The 16,791-nt window shown below is 34.3% G+C and overlaps 1 protein-coding gene across 1 annotated transcript in view; it reads right to left on the reverse strand.

Moving 5' to 3' along the window:
• The window catches only part of LOC113098159 (SH3 and PX domain-containing protein 2A-like), an 82,496-nt gene that overhangs the window by 42,399 nt on the left and 23,306 nt on the right, over positions 1 to 16,791 (reverse strand). Inside the window, exons 3-5 of the mRNA XM_026263112.1 lie at positions 9,011 to 9,086; positions 7,243 to 7,319; positions 5,072 to 5,163 (exon numbers count right to left, since the gene is read on the reverse strand). Coding sequence (XP_026118897.1) covers positions 5,072 to 5,163; positions 7,243 to 7,319; positions 9,011 to 9,086 — 245 coding nt within the window. The remainder of the gene's footprint in view (positions 1 to 5,071; positions 5,164 to 7,242; positions 7,320 to 9,010; positions 9,087 to 16,791) is intronic.

Consider the following 16,791-nt stretch of genomic DNA (forward strand, 5'->3'; position numbering starts at 1 on the left):
GTATAAAACTTACTTTTTTCTTCAAATGTAGGCTAAATCTTAAATCCTCCCTGATTTCACTGTCTAATGTTGTCTAGCAGCAATTCAGAATTAGTTGTGGCTCATTGTGAGCTTTGAAAGAGCATCTTTGTCTGTCTTCCTCAGATGGACGGAGTTCTTTCCCTCCAGCTGTGTTAACAGAGGGGTTTCATTGTCAACAGTGCCCTACATTGTCCCTGAGAACAGCCATGCAGCGCAAACACACTACAAGTCTTCTGGCACAAACTGTGGTCATTAAAAAACAAATCCACCATACAAAACAAATGCCATGAACACGGAGGAAGGGAGATGATACGGTGTTATGGAACCAGCAGCTCGTTTGAAATCAGTATTTGCTGAAAGTGAGCGCTCACGTGCGTGTTCTTCCTCGGGGGAATTTATTTCCCGGTGGAAATCTTCAGCGAATCAATAATTCATATCCATCTAAAAACAGAAACACTAGCAGCACACTTACACGGCACAAAAGCATCTCAGATTTCACCTTCACTTCAACCGACAGACAGACCGCATTCAACCAATCCATTATTCAATGAACTCCATGACTCCACATCTCGCCTAGAAGGCTAAATCTAGCTAATGTTATGAAATGACCATCTGTTTCCAGTGATAATAATCTGGCAACATGAGTTTAACAGTTCATAGTGGCAAATGATTGTAATATTTCGCAAGTAACACTATTTATTGTTCAAGATATAGTCACCCTCTTTTTTAGTAATGTGAGATTCCCAGCTTCAAAATGACAAAGAACCACTAAAAAAAAATGAGATTATGATCATATATTGACTTAAATTTGAGTTTGCTCATCATACGAAGCTTCAGAAGTCTTGAAATAAGTGTAACATGTCATACTATTATGATACTATTATGTGCGTACTATTTTGGAGCTACATACAGCACGTAATATAATTACTGACCATGGAAATCAGAGAGAAGTACATTTTTCAACAGCAGACGAAAGAAAGTAAGTCATACTTGAAAGAAACAGTAGCATGATACTATGATATAGTATAATAATAATAATAATAATAATAATAATAATAATATACATATATATACATATACATATATATATATATATATATATATATATATATATACATACATACATACATACATATATGTATGTATATATATATATATGTATGTATATATATATATATATATATATATATATATATATATACATACATACATATATATATATATATATATATATATATATACATATAAAGATATATAAAGACATGTCAAAAAGTATCTTATTTCCATATTCAGCCAGAATTTTATTTTTTTTGTAATACAATACATGCTAAAATGTTTCTGAGGGGGTTATGAGTCCTTTATGATCTCCAATGCTGCATTTATTTGAAAAGTAATATTGTCAAATATTATTGCATTTTAAAATATATATTTTTTTTATTTGAAACTATTTAAAAATACAATTTATTCCTGTGATGGCAAAGCTATATTTTCACCAATGCTGCATTTATTTGATAAGTAAAATCAGAAATATAATTGCATTTTAAAATAACTATTTCATATATTTAAAAAATAAATAAATATCATTGATTCCTGTGATGGCAAAGCTAAATTTTCAGCAGTCTTCAATGTCATACAGTCCGTTAACACTTCAGAGAACAGCATTTATTTGAAATAAAAATCTTTTGGAGCATTATAAATGCATTTACTTTTAGTTTTGATCGATTTAATGCATACTTGCTAAATAAAATAAAATAAAATAAAATAAAATAAAATAAAACTGGTTACATGTTCTAACAACACTAATCTCTGCCTTTGACTGCCTGCAGACATGCATCTGTATGACAGCATCTGAATGGCGCTGTAAGCCATTTCAAGTGTCTCACATAAGTTAAGAAACAGACACCTGTGAAATCAGCCCACTGAAAAAGATCAGCACAGATAGTGTGAACAGCTGAGCACAACATATGCTGCTGCTACAGAGAATCAATATCTACAGAGAGATGCACACATTTGTGTGACCAATTACAGTAAATCTACTGCTAGACACATACAAATGTAATACTGTACAATCTAAAGTGTTGCGGGTGTTTGCCTGGGAATTCAACTTTATTTTTCGTCAAATACTTCAAATCAAAGTAAAAGAAACTGATAAATTGTACCTTAATAATAGTTGTAGTTTTAGTTTTATTAAAGAATAATAAGCCTGCTTTGAGAAGTGATCTCAACAATGCCTCAAAATGTGCTCAATTTATAAATACTCAGATATTATGCTTAAACACTACACAGCAGCCTATGGACAAGCAGTTTATAACACAGTATTGTTAATTACTAATAATATAATTTCTCTGAAAGGGATGGAATGCTGTACTGACCAATTGGCATACAATCTTTCTTTCATTTACTTTAGATGAAAGCGTTCTCAGAAATATGAATGAAGTACATTTGACATGTATGTCCTTGATTGTAACATCCTGTAAACACGCACACAATTTTTTGTTAGAGTCGGGTTGTTATAATATAAAGAACTGTCCACGGACACGAGCAGGATTATAAAATCACGAGAGTGTTCAAGGTTGCAACTGTAGATGACAGACAAAATGATGATGTTTTTCTGGATAGTAGTATAGAGTGAGCAGTGTGTGTGTACAGTAAGTGCGTGGTTGTGTGTAGCCACTGCAGCATATGATGAATGTGTTTTGAACATGAAAATAGATTGCCTACTTCATATCACTAGGGAGGAATCCAGACAGAAGGAAAGAAAAGCAGAGAATTTCAAATGAGCGTGTGACGGACAGCTCCGAGTGCAGAAACAGTGGCCAAGCAACAGAAAAGAAAAATATAAAGACACGAGGAATGAAAGTAAACGGTCACAGACTCGTGTTCATTTTTTCATTCCACTTCTACAGCAAACAGAGCTGCTTACGCGAGATTACAAAACAATCAGGCAGCGACTGATGATTGACAATTACAACACAGTCAATATGCCCTCTTTTAAAATAAAAATAAAAAAATTAAAGGCTTTGATGCCCAAGTCATTTGTACTGCTTTCATAGTGCCACTTATTTATATTTTAAATAAAGAAATTAAAATAATTAATTTGAATTTGAATTTGCCTACACATCTGTTCAACATGTGAATTGTGGCTGCATTTATTTGATCAAAAATACAGTAACAACAGTTATTTTATGAAATGTTATTATAATTTTAAAGAAGCTGTTGTCAACTTTAATATATTTTAAAATGTAATTTATTCCTGTAATGCAAAGCTGAATTTCCAGCATCATTGCTCCAGTTTTCAGTGTCACGTGATTCTTCAGAAATCATTTTAATATGCTGATGTGATGCTTAAGAAACATTTTGTATTATTATCAGTGTTTAAAAAAGCTGTGCTACTTCATATTTTTGGATACAATTAAATGTATAAAAAGTATTAATTTCTTACTGAATGCTAGTGTACAGTATATAGCTAATAAACTATTCACAACATGGCTTTCTCCTCTATACATTTTTTAGGTTATTCTTTTGGCTCAAATTTCCATGGGATTCTTGGGAGCTAATTATGGCCCAGCCTGGGGGAAGACGTTCATACAGTATATACACTCACAGAGGACTGCACACATTCACGTCAGTGTTAATTAAACAAAACCATCCCTGTGATTAAAATGTGTCGTGTTGGGAGTGACTTCAAGCTGCATAATGAAGAAAAAGTGCGGTTCTTTCTCTCTCACACATAGAAACACATTTGCACCTCTTTTCACACACACAAGTTCTCTTACAATTAAGAAGTCACATTCTTGAGAGCCCAATTATGAAAATCTTTACAGAGCTAATAAAATGAAAGTATGTAAATACAGCACGAGGCTCAGAAATGTACACAACACCATGCAGAATGTGTGGGAGTGTGAGAAATCAGGCGAGTCTGTATGCAGCATGTACACTGTGTTCGGCGAATTCTGTGAATATCCAGAAAACATTGCATGGAATATTGTATCCCACAGTGCAACCCACTCAATCTTCCATTTCCAGCGCCACAATAAATACACACAAAAAAATCATCTCTTTTATATCAGAATCGTTTCTTTAAGAAATCAAATGGATCCATTTTATTTATTTTGTTTAGATGTTTCTCTTTAATCACTGATATACTATTATGGTTTTTATTATTATTGGAAATCATTTTTGTTATATTTTCCGTTTTCATTTTAGGTAACGTTTTAGAAATGTGTGTGTTTTGTACATTTTTATTATTGTGTGTGTGTGTGTGTGTGTGTGTGTGTGTGTGTATATATATATATATATATATATATATATATATATATATATATATATATATATATATTATTGCTGTCAAGTGATTAATCGTGATCAATTGCATCCAAAATAAAACTTTCTGTTTACATTATATATGTATGTGTACTAATACACACACATACATTATATATTTTGAAAATATTTACATTTATAAATATATTTATATATATATATTTTTTTTTCTTTTATATTATATATAAATATATTTAATATATAAACGATTTGTCTAGACTCCAGCGACGGGTAGGTTTAGGGGCGGGGTTAGGTGTAGATCATTCGTACAAATTCATACAAATTGTGCAACTCGTAAAATATGTACGATTTTGCACAAATAAAATGAATTTGTATGAATGAGGTTGTACAAATTCAAACGAATTAGCCACCTCATAAAATATGTACGAATTGCTGTGAGATCAGGCTGAAATAAACACTCAAATATTTCCCCCAAATTCTCTTATAATGTGGATTCAAAGTCAAATCAGCAAATTGTTGATTTTTCTATAATCGATTTTAAGAGAAACATCTGAGACAAAATTGATGTCAACCTTTGAACACACTTAAAAAAAATATATATATACTATGCAGCATAGAGTGTTGTGTAGTAACATTTAGCAGTACTGTACTGTATTCCGTTCCACATATAGCTATAGATTCATATTTGTGTAAATGCATTAATTTTGGTTGCTCTGTTTGAGACAATGTGCAGACATTGGTTTGAGAAGTTCTGTGTGACACTCACTCTACGGGAGGGTTGATATCATCTGGTTTGGTCTCGAAGAAGCGGAGAACTTCCTCACTCTGCGAGATCTGGGGAGGAAGCCGAACCAGCGCCTGACAGACAGACAGACAGACAGACAGATAAGACATGAAACCAGACGATAAGACACCAAAATCATCCAGAAACACAGCCGACTACTGAGTCTCTACTATACTGAATGTTACTTCCTTTGAAATCTCCATAAGGGTCGATGATAAACACGATGTTCAGGGTGACAAGAGGAAAAATACAGCATAAGATTTTTAAGATTTTAAATACAGCATGAGAAAACAATTTTAAATGTAATGTTTTAAATGGATCTGGAACATCATTAAAAAAAAAAGAATCCTACAGATTCCATTTTCACACAAACATTTGTCTAATAAATACAGTCTGTGTTCCAATTGCTTTCAAACATGATTTGAAATTTAGCAAAGGAACAGAGGAAAAAATAAAAAGGAAAGGTGGGGGAGAGAGAGACAACTCCTCTGAAGAATCCCTGGAGTAAACCATGTTATTTATTTATCTTTGAAGAACACAATGCAATTAAATGGAGATGGTTTGTCTAATTAAAGCTTTCAGGAAATAGCTGGTAAACATCATACGTTTAAGCCCTTCAAAGACACACCCCCCCCCTCTCTCTCATGAAGTGATTTCGACGTGTTTTACAGTGAAAGGATGAAATCTGGAGGACGTTAATTATCTAAATGTCATACAATCAACTGTCACATAATTAAAGGCTGATTAAGAAAATGTTCAACAAAAGCTGCCAATAGCTTAGTGATTAAAAAAAATAAATTAAATAAATAAAACAATGGGCGCCTTAAAGACATTTATGTTAAGGTTAATTCTATGTTCTGAACTATTTTTGGAACTGTCTTTTTTAATGTCCTTTGTGTGGATGTCATGGAGATTGTTGCCACAACAGCAGTCCGTCCAAGACCCCCCTTAATGCTGCCTCACCGTCTCACTAGCCCACTTTAACAGCTGCTCTCCACTTGAGTGTTTGTGTGTTTGTGTGTGTGTGTGTGTGTGTTTACACGTGCTGTGTGTTTGTCTAGGTGGATTGTTTAAAAAGGTGGGCTCTATTCCATCAGGAAGAAGGGGGGAGGAAAGAAAACGAGACATGTCACTTGAGGGGAAAAGATAAAGAGAAGGAGAAGAGGAGGAAGAAACAAGTCTTTTAAGTCCCTCAAACATCATTTAAAAGGTGTTATTGGGTAACCTATATAGCTATTGGCAAAGTAAACATGACAGCGAACACCAATAAGTGCAAGTGTTCGCTTGCTGTAATTTATATACTTGTGTAACCAAATGTGACGTGTTTGAAGACTTTAACAGACTCTTTTTCATGTGTGTTGCAAGAGTTTTGTTGTTCAGCACATTAGCATAATCATATTTCAACAAGATGGCAGATATTGTCTGATAATGAAGCAAACTCACTCTCAAAACCTGATGTGGTGAAGATGCATAGAACTCCAGTGCTATTTTTCTTTCGTTCAGGGTGAAATTTGTGATTTGGGGGGATTTGACAACGCTATTTATGGCTTGAAACCCTCTAGAGGAAGTCAAAACAATAGACTTGGGATCTTGAAAATACATAAACTAAATAGCTTCAATGCAGCAAAGCAGTTTAACTGATATTAAAAGTTGACCATCTTTAAATACCTTAATAATACATCTCACCACACTCATAGTAAACACACATATCCCTCATGCTGCTAGATAACTTTATTTTACTTGCACATTTTTTTTATTAATATGTTTCAAATGAATTTTGCACTAAGTAATGCTTCTTTGAACAGCAGAAGGATCAGTAGAAAATCAGTAAGAACGAAGAGGGTCTTAATGTTGAACCTTGAGGTACGCCAGTGTCATGACCACACTCCTAATTATGTTATCAACCTCATATGCTGAACACACACATGTATGTGAGCAACACTTCCCCATGACAGCATGGGACACACACAAACAGAAACAACAGTGTCTGTCAATGGAAAAGGGCTATAAAGAACCTCTCACAGTTCAGTGGTTTTCTAAATAAAGTAATATAGCCTACACATATTAAATAAGATAATAAAAGAAGACAAAACACAAAAGCACCGACAAAGAGGAAGGAAGGAAGGAAGGAAGGAAGGAAAAGAGAGACTTACTCTGCAATAGTCGTCAATAAAGCGTAGTCTCTTCATGGCCACGTCTCTCACATGACTCCGTCGGAATAGGATTTTACCTTTAAAATAAAAGGTAGAATCAAATATGTGGTCTACTTTATAAAATCATTCTATAACAACAGCATGCAATAACATAATGGTATCTATAATAACATTATCTAGTTTCCAGAAAGAGCTCTTGCTGAAATTGCAAGAATAACTTAAATAATAGTTTGGAAAGCAGTTAGAATGCATGAAAATAATACACAAATCTGTTGCATTTTATTCCATTGCTTTACAGAAAGTTTGTGATTATAAATTCATATTGTTAAATAATTGGTTTTAGATTTCAGTTTATTTAATTTGATTTAAAAAAAATTAAAATTAATTTAATTTTAAAAATAATAAAGTGAATTTTTTTTTATTCAATTAAATTAAATTATGTATCTTATATAATTATTTATGATATTTAGCTGAACCAATGAAAATGTAAAAATCAGACATACTGGCCCAATTGAGAATAAATAAATAATCTTTAATATTGAGCCCCACTCACTGCTGTAAACTAAGTCCAGTGCATTTTAGAATAACCCATAAGAAACTGTTTAGAAACATGATACACAGGGAAGCTACTGAAGAGAGACGCCATGTGTTATTCTTCAGATCTGGAACATCCTAATCAGATTCAGACGTTTGGAGGAGATAAGATCACCACATAACACCAAGCTCCAGCTGTCATGCTCTCCTATCTCAAGCTGCTTACGCTCAAGAAAACACTGAGAGATACTCAGCATTGTGCAGAATGAACAAAACCCTTGAGAACAAAACCGTTAAAAACCATTGATTGACCTTGACTTATTTTATATTCTACTATTATGTGCTCCTACATGTACACTGAAAAACATATTGGTATAGAAACCAGAAATTTTAGAAATTTTACTCAGAAATTGCTAGTAAATTTCACAAACATTTAAAATCAATGGCATTAGTCCAAGACTGTAGTCCAAGTTGATATAAAATTTGATGTATAAAGTTTTTATAAATATAGAAACCATTAGCTAGAGGAAAATGGAACAAAATATCGAGGATCGCAAATATTTGCATCTATCACACCATGACATGAGGTCTTCTAATAAAACAATAAATACAAGAAAACTCTTTATAGTATTTAGACATATTATCTGATCTGTCCCTCTTTAAGGTCCCAATGGAGTCTAATAATCAGAAAGGAATTAAATGAAGACAGTGCACAGATTTAATGGTTTGACACTTGAAACCCTATTATTCCCTTACAAATGCTCTGAATGCTTTTATAATCCACTTAATATTGTAGTAATCTAACCAATTACACTGCATTCCAGTAAATAATCGAATGGAGCCAGTGATAATCTGAGCTGGTGTGTTCGTATTGAAGGATGTGAGAACTAACAGAGGGACTTGCTGGAAAACAGAACAAGAGAGACACTAAATGTCCAGGGAATAGAGCAGCCGCGTCAGCAAGCCGGGAAAACGTGTCTCGATCTCTCTGTATCTCTGTCTCGCTCTTCTCATTTTCTTCTTATTGATGGCTTTTGTTCTCTGGGAATGGTGCTGCTCATCTCAATGACTCGTGTGCCTGCTTCCTGCATTTGAGTAAGTCAAGAACAGAAGCACGACCCCATCCCAGCATAACCATGACTTACTGTGGACAGATCTGCTGATGCCATGCGTTTGCAGGTCTGTGTGTTTGTGTGTGTGTGCAAAGGAGAGGAAAAGCTCCTCCTAAAATCACCTGGAAGAAAAGGGATAATCCTTTTTTTGGGATCTTTCTGCCCTCCCTCGATTGGGAACTTGTCGAGAATCTGCATCTGTGGGAAGACACATGAAACACAACATGTAAAATCAGTCAATATAACAGATTCCATCAACTATCACCAGTATTAATATTTACTTTTCATCGCTTCTGTCTGTAACTAATGAAAAATGTCATGATCTCGGTTTAAAATCATGTACTCGTGTTTCCTGAAAATCATTTTGTTCACTTTGTTTTCCGTAGCTCTCCACATTTGTCCCTTTTGGGCATTTGAAGTACAAACAGCTGCAGATTATTACCACAAACAAATGTAAATCTGAGTACTAAGAATCAAAAACAACTTCAGGAAACCAGTAACAGAAGCTGGGCGATTCTTCTTGAGCTGCTTCCATGCAAATGTGACCCTGTAAGAGCTCTGACTGGAAAGTCCCGGTGGGCTGTGCTCATTAGTAAGAAACATTTACAAGAACTGAGAGAAACTGAGAGAGTAAAAGCTAGGAGGAGCTGTTGTGGGAACCAAATGAAGAAGAGAAAAATGATGAGGAAAAGATAACAAGGTTAAAGTTACTCTGAATGAAAATTTGTAACAATAATGCCCTTTGATTAAAAAAAGGCATATTAACACAGAGAGGGATGCACATTATATTGTGTTTAAAAAAAAAAAAAAAAAAAAAAATTGGGTTGCTGGCTCAAATTCAGACTTTTCCTGAACCCATCTGTTTCCAGCCACAGAATCTCTGAAATCTTTCAATATAGAATTTTTAGGTTTAGACTATTTAGCAGTTAAACTTCATATTTTACATTTTTTTCTTTTGACTTTAGAATATTGAATACCTCTAGATCTTAAGAAAATGGAGGGGGGAAAACAGTTTCGGTTTGGTTTTTGGAACATAAAAAAAAAAAAAATGTCACCAAGGCTCCATTTATTAAAAATTTTCAATCAAAAAAAAAAATATTCCTGAGACGCTTAATTTTTAGCGTCATTACTCAGTCTTAAGTATCACACAATCCTTCAGAAATCATTCTAATCTGCTTATTTGCTGCTTAAGAAACTTTTCTTATTATTACCAATGTTGAAAATAGTTGTGCCGCTTAATATTTTTGTGGAATCTGTGATGATTTTGATAAATCCAAATGAATTAATCAGTTAAAATGGTTCTTTTTTAGGAGTCAGTTGATCAGCTGGTGAAGCAGACTGAACTGGACACTTGAGGACTCACTGGTCTGAATGAATCACAGACTGAATCAGTCACTTCCTCTTTGAACTGGTTTGAATTACTTGCTCGCTCACTGAACCAGACGGTCGGATTCAAAATGAGCCAAGAACTATTACTGTGTTATGTGTACACAGTGTTAAGATGCTTATTTGTAAAGCTTGGCAAAACTTCAGTCTAACTACTATCCGGTTGTTCATTTGACAAATCCAGTTAACTCGAAAAACATAATGCTGCAGAAAACATTGTTATAATTTTTAGAAATAGAATCTTTAGAGTCTTCAGATTCTTTACATTTAGAATATCTGCTGGGCTTGCTGAAATATCTCCCTCAAAACCTTCTTGGTCGTGCTTTAACCTGAATCCATGGCACACAGAGAGAGGAGTCATTGAAATCTGAGCTAATCTGTAATTGAGGACAGACAAAGATCACACACACACACACACACACATACACAGTCAAGCCCTGTGTTTATATACGTGGGGTCAGTGCAAGCTCAGTCACTGGTGCACACTGATAAGGTTGTGAGGATCTGGGTCAGATGGCATGAAGAATTGGAGAATAAAAAACAATCACATCTCACAGATATCAAATGTCTTGCACTTCCATTTTCACACGATGCTGAATTTATTCTGCTGATGATATCACAATATTTGTGCTTTTTGCAGATTATCTGAGTCACTCTTAAACTTCGAACAGATACAGATATGGATGTTTATGTCATTTTTAAGATGTACACTACCGGTCAAAAGATTGGAATCATAACTTTTTTTATTAACTTGGAGCTCCATATTTTTGTGGAAACTGTGATACTATGCAAAATTGCAGGTAAGGCCAAGGTAAGTCTGAGTTTTTTTTTTTTTTTTTTTTTTTTTTTATCACTTTTATCAAAAAGTCAGTAAACATTAAAGAATATAATTCTATTTCAAATAAATGCTGTTCTTCTTAACTTTCTATTTATCAAATTATTTATTTTATTTATCAAAGTTCTACAATTAATTAATAATAAATGTTTCTTGATCACTAAATCAGCAAATTAGAGTAATGGAGACTGGAGTAATAATGATGCTGAAAATTCAGCTTTGGCATTACAGTAATAAATTACATTTAAAAATATATTCAAATACAAAGCAGTTATTTTAAACCACAATAATATTTCACATTTTTACTGTTGTACTGAATATCCAGTTTGAGAGCTAATTCAACACCATGCATATTGTTACCATATATACAAACAATGGCCAAATTAGAATGATTGGTGTCTAACTAGAGTAAAAGAAAGAAAGAAAGAAAGAAAGAAAGAAAGAAAGAAAGAAAGAAAGAAAGAAAGAAAGAAAGAAAGAAAGAAAAACAAAATCACTTGCATGTAGAACTCTGGACACTGTGGAAGAGAAAAACAAGACTCAATGTTCAGAGAAAAATGAAGGGTAAAAGATGCAAAAAGGAAGGGAAAATAAATCAAGATTTAGAGAAAAAGAGTGAAGAATGGATAATGAAAGACATAATAAAATAACATAATAGAAAAGGAAAATGAAATGAGCAGGATAAAACAAATGACAGCGAACAGGAGAAGGAATTTAAGAGGCAGGGACTGAAGAGGAAACATGAAGATGTAATTGAGGACAGACAAAATGAGGAGAAGTTGCTGTATCTCCCAACCACCAAGGCACCTGGAAGACTTCCTGAGTCTCCATAGCAACAGGGGGCGGGGAGAGAGGAGAGCGAGCCAGTGATTGGATGACAGGGTGTGTGTGCAAGAGAATGGAAATGAAGAATGGAGACATACATACATCTATACCATCAACTCTTCCAACACAGGGTTTGCATTCATATCAGTGTTGTAGCAGTGCTTATGTGTCTTTATCACTTAAAAGCTCTTAGAAGCATGCAGCATATTCATTCCCATAATACACCTCCAGTGATCACACAGAAACAACATTATTTTGAGGGTGATATATAAATATCGGAAATAATCTAAATTATACATATTTTTTATTTCAATATAAATAAATAGATAAAAGTCACTGCTACAATATTATGAAGGGTCACTGTAAATAAATAAATGTTATTGTTAATACTTATTATTGCTATTAAAATGTTTCTAGAGAGACTGAAAGAGAGAGAGAGATGGAAATCACTGCTCAATTGATATGCTTATAAAGTCACTCTACAAAGTAAGGCCTACATCAAATCCAGCTCCATGTGGTCTCCTATTCGAGATGAGAGTGATTGTAACCCCGGCAAAGTCAGAGATAAGTGTGTGAGCCACATAAACATCATGATTAGCCTTTTCAAGGAGCTGCACCAGGGGGCCCTTCTGGTGAAACACAGCCAAAGAGTTTGAGGACGCTGTAGGAGAGTGAGCTCTGTCATGCAGCTCCATCAATGGGCTTATTCAATTCAAAACTTCAATGCATGCTTCATAACACTTAAACAGTGATCCTGCTATGGAGCTACAGGGGGCTGCTGCAATATAGCCTACACCTTTGGGACATTTCTCTCTTAATTAGTTAAGGGTTTTTGTACCAAATGTAAAATCTCCTCCCCATTCTGTCTTGCTCCTTTTACACACGTGTCTCATGACCCAAATAACTGCAATGGTCATGTGACTTCTTGCTAATGCTTGTGAATTGAGTTCAAGTTACATCATGTCATAAACAACCAATTACAGAGTTCAGTTTTTACAAATTCTTACTTTTTCTAAAGATGTCTACTTCAAAAGAAAACTATTGTTCTATGATTTTTTATAATAAAAAAAAACATAATTTTTTATAAGAACTGTGTTTAGAAATTAATCAAGCAGATTCTAAAATGACTTGCTAAGTGAGTTTCAGCTGGCTGAAAGATTTCCAAACATGAAGCTAATTAAGCAAATGTTATATTAATATTATTATTTTTAAATGAATAATGTACTTTATAGATTGATATAAATAGCTTGGATCGCTCCTTCAGTGTAAGTCTATATATATATAATAAGCAAATCTGGTTGGTTGGAGAAGTAAAATTAATTGCATTTGAGGAGTCAAATCATAAAGGGCGGCACTCTGAAGTTTATTCATTACTTAGGGTTAAGGGTTTGTTCAAATCCCTAACTTCAAGTATATAAGCAATAGTAATGCCTCAGCAAGCAGCACTAATAATCAAAGGGTACAGTGAAATAAACCCTCTGGCTTTGGCATTTCAGACGGCTTTTAGAACCTGCTTCCAAGCTGATCTAAGATCAGCTCTTTCCCTTCCAAAACACTGGAGCGTCTGTCTTAAATCAAGGTAAAAGTGACTGGTAGCCAAAGGGTGAGAGTAGTTACACTGATCCAAGCACGCAATAAATCCCCTGATTACAGCATTACGAGCAGCTTTATTGATTCCATTTGCGTAAACAGTGTGAGAGATGGAGTAAAGCTTGAGAGAAAAAGAAAGAGAAAGGTTGAGAGAGAGAGAGAGAAAGCTGCTTTCCTTGAATTATTCCATTGGCTGGAGCACTGATTGACAAGACACACATGGATACAACTGCACACGATCACAAAAGCACGTCCACTGCACACATGAACACACTCACATTTGTGGAACCTAATAGCAAGCATGACTCACTCCAGGCCTGCACACACACACACACACACACATGTATATACAGGTTACTAATGGACAGTGTGAATCAAGTCCGGACACGCATTAGTGAACACAGTATCAGATTTCAGGAGACATATGTGCACTTGGATTGACAACACACTTGCACACACATATACACACTCTATATATCCATATCAGGGCTCTTTTGGGCAGGTTTTTCTGTGATGCTGTATGAGTCATCAAAGCACACTGACTGCCACACGACCAAAGCAAGTCAAATTTGCTACAGACCCTGTGAAATCAACATTTTGTGGCTTTCAGTCCATTTGTGTTCCATTTGAGGTCAAATAAACGCTAGTGCACTCTGTGCAGTGACAAAACTCCCTTTAGGAGAAAGAAACATGTCAAATTTATAGTCATTATCTGGTGTGAAATAGGACCAAAATTATTGATGACTCATCCTGGATTACATACACTAGCTTTTAAAAGTTTGGGGTGGGTAATGTTTTTTTTTAATTATTATTCTTTTGTCTCTTATGCTCACCAAGGCTGCATTAATTTGACCAAAACACAGTAAATAGGTAATACTGTGAAATATTACAGATGAAAATAACAGTTTTTTTTTTTTTCATGGTTTAAAATGTAATTTATTTCTTTGATGGCACAGCTGAATTTTCAGTATTATTACTCAAGTTTTCAGTGTCACATTATCCTTCATAAATCATTCTAATATGCCGACATGGTACACTGCTGATTATTATCAATGCTGGAAACAAGTTTCATGTTTCATGAATGATGCTTAGTATGTCAATAAAATACTGAAAAATTGTGTTCTGGCCAAGCACCACATGATCAAGCGTGATTTTGTCAATTGCTTGGTTACTATTAATACAGAGGAACGCAGGAACAGAAACATTAAAATATCGATTCTGCATTGTGAGATATAAAGTCGCGTTTTTTATATGACTTTATATCTCGCAATTGCAACTTTATATCTTCAAATTGTCACTGGATATGTTCAGATGTGACTATAGCTCTTACAGTGAAGCCTATTTCTCCCAGTTGTGACATTGTATCTCTCAATTTGATTTAATATCTTGCAATATGACTTTTATATTTCACAATTGCAACATTGTGACATGGAGTCAAAATCTTTTTGTAACTGTGATTTTATATGTTGTATATCCAAATTGTTACTGTTATGACTTGATTTCTTCCAACTGTGCCTTTGTATCACACAATGTGTTTTAAAGTTGATTTCACAATTACCCTTTTTCCGGATCTGCAGATCTTTGGGTTGAGGAATGTCAGATGTACTATGTGTCACCAGAGATGCCTGATTCAACTTATGGGTCCATTTTAAAATGGAAATTTTCAAAAACACACTGACTCAAAATTTCCCAAATGTGTCATGTATTCCTCACCTGCCTCTTGTTACATTTGGCGAACCTGTGGTACACACACACACAGACTGGACTAAAAAAGAAGCAAGAGAGCACTTTTGGCACTGGCAGACACATGAGTAACTGTGGGTGTCCACGCTGACTATTTCAGGAGCATATGCAGGGCAGTCAGCAGCAGGGACCGAGGGCTTTGGCAGTCTCGTCTGCCCACAGCCAGATTTAGCCCCCATTCTCCTCAATCTCTCCATATGAGGAGCCTCAATGACAGCTCTACACTGACCTCAGATCAGTGATACAGCACTGGGCCAGGTATGGCTGTGAAGACACAATCAGGGCAAGCTGTACTCTTATTGACTTTGGTACAGTTTCGGCCCTGCAGTCAGCTTAACTTACTATTGTAGTCTCATTGACCTGACATGTATAAGGACCTACAGGTATGTTGTGTTGGCTGAATATGGTGTGTTTTCTTTAAAGAAACAGGAGATTGCACATTCTGGTGTCACAATAAACAGACTTGAAAGTTCTATGCATGCTTTTATGGAAGCTTGTTTCCACCTTCAAATGGAATTTACAAATAAATAAAAAAGGTAACTGAAAATGTACATCTCACAATTGTGACTTTGATTCTCATTACTGTCTCCTTATTTTGTCTTCAATATTTCAATTGTGATTTCATTTCTCGTCAATGCGGCTTTATATATCACAATGCGACTTCCTGCAATATCATATAAAACTTGCAACTATGACTTTGTTTCTCATAAAAGCAAATTTATCTTTCAATATAGTTGCAACTTTATATCTTCTTATTGTTACTGTATATCTTACGATTTAGTTTTATCTTACAGTGAGACAAAATATGTCGCAATGACTTTAAATATTGCAGTTCTCGTAAATGCAACTTTATATTTCACAATGTCACTTTGTATATTGAAATATAACTTTCAATCGCACAGTCGTGACTTCATTATCTCACATTTTGACTTTAAATTTCAGAATATTTAGCAGTTTGGCTATAAATTACAGAATAGTTTGCGATTTCACTAATTTGGAATATTTAGCAATTTAAGTTTCGCAATATGACTTTACATTTCTTAATTGCAACTTTGTGAGATATGAAGTCCCAATAACGAGATGCAATGTGACTTTATTTTGCAATGTGATTATAGCTTCCAATAGTGACTTCACATCTTCGTATTGTTACTGTGTATCTTTAAACTTAAAAATAAAATGCTAATATTTACTAATACTTTGTTTGTTTGCTTCTTTAAGAGGAATCACTTTATGTATTCCCCAATTTTAAGTCACTTTGGGAAAAAACATCTAAAAATAAATAAACAAAAGCGTTTTCATGATATTCAAACTTAAAATCAGCAGATTTTTATTTTGGCAGGTTGCCGGCAAGTATACGTGCTTCTGGATTTAGTGCTGCTGATTAAAGAGCGTCAGTGGATGAATGTCACAGTTTTGTATTTTGCTTTGAAATGGTAGGCATAGCCTAGATTTATGCTTTCAGGTTGAAAATAAAACTTATATAGTACAGTTTGTGATCTAAAATGTAATTGTGCATTAACAGCT

This window comes from Carassius auratus, unplaced genomic scaffold, assembly GCF_003368295.1.
Source record: "Carassius auratus strain Wakin unplaced genomic scaffold, ASM336829v1 scaf_tig00216435, whole genome shotgun sequence".
NCBI classification, from domain to species: domain Eukaryota; kingdom Metazoa; phylum Chordata; class Actinopteri; order Cypriniformes; family Cyprinidae; genus Carassius; species Carassius auratus.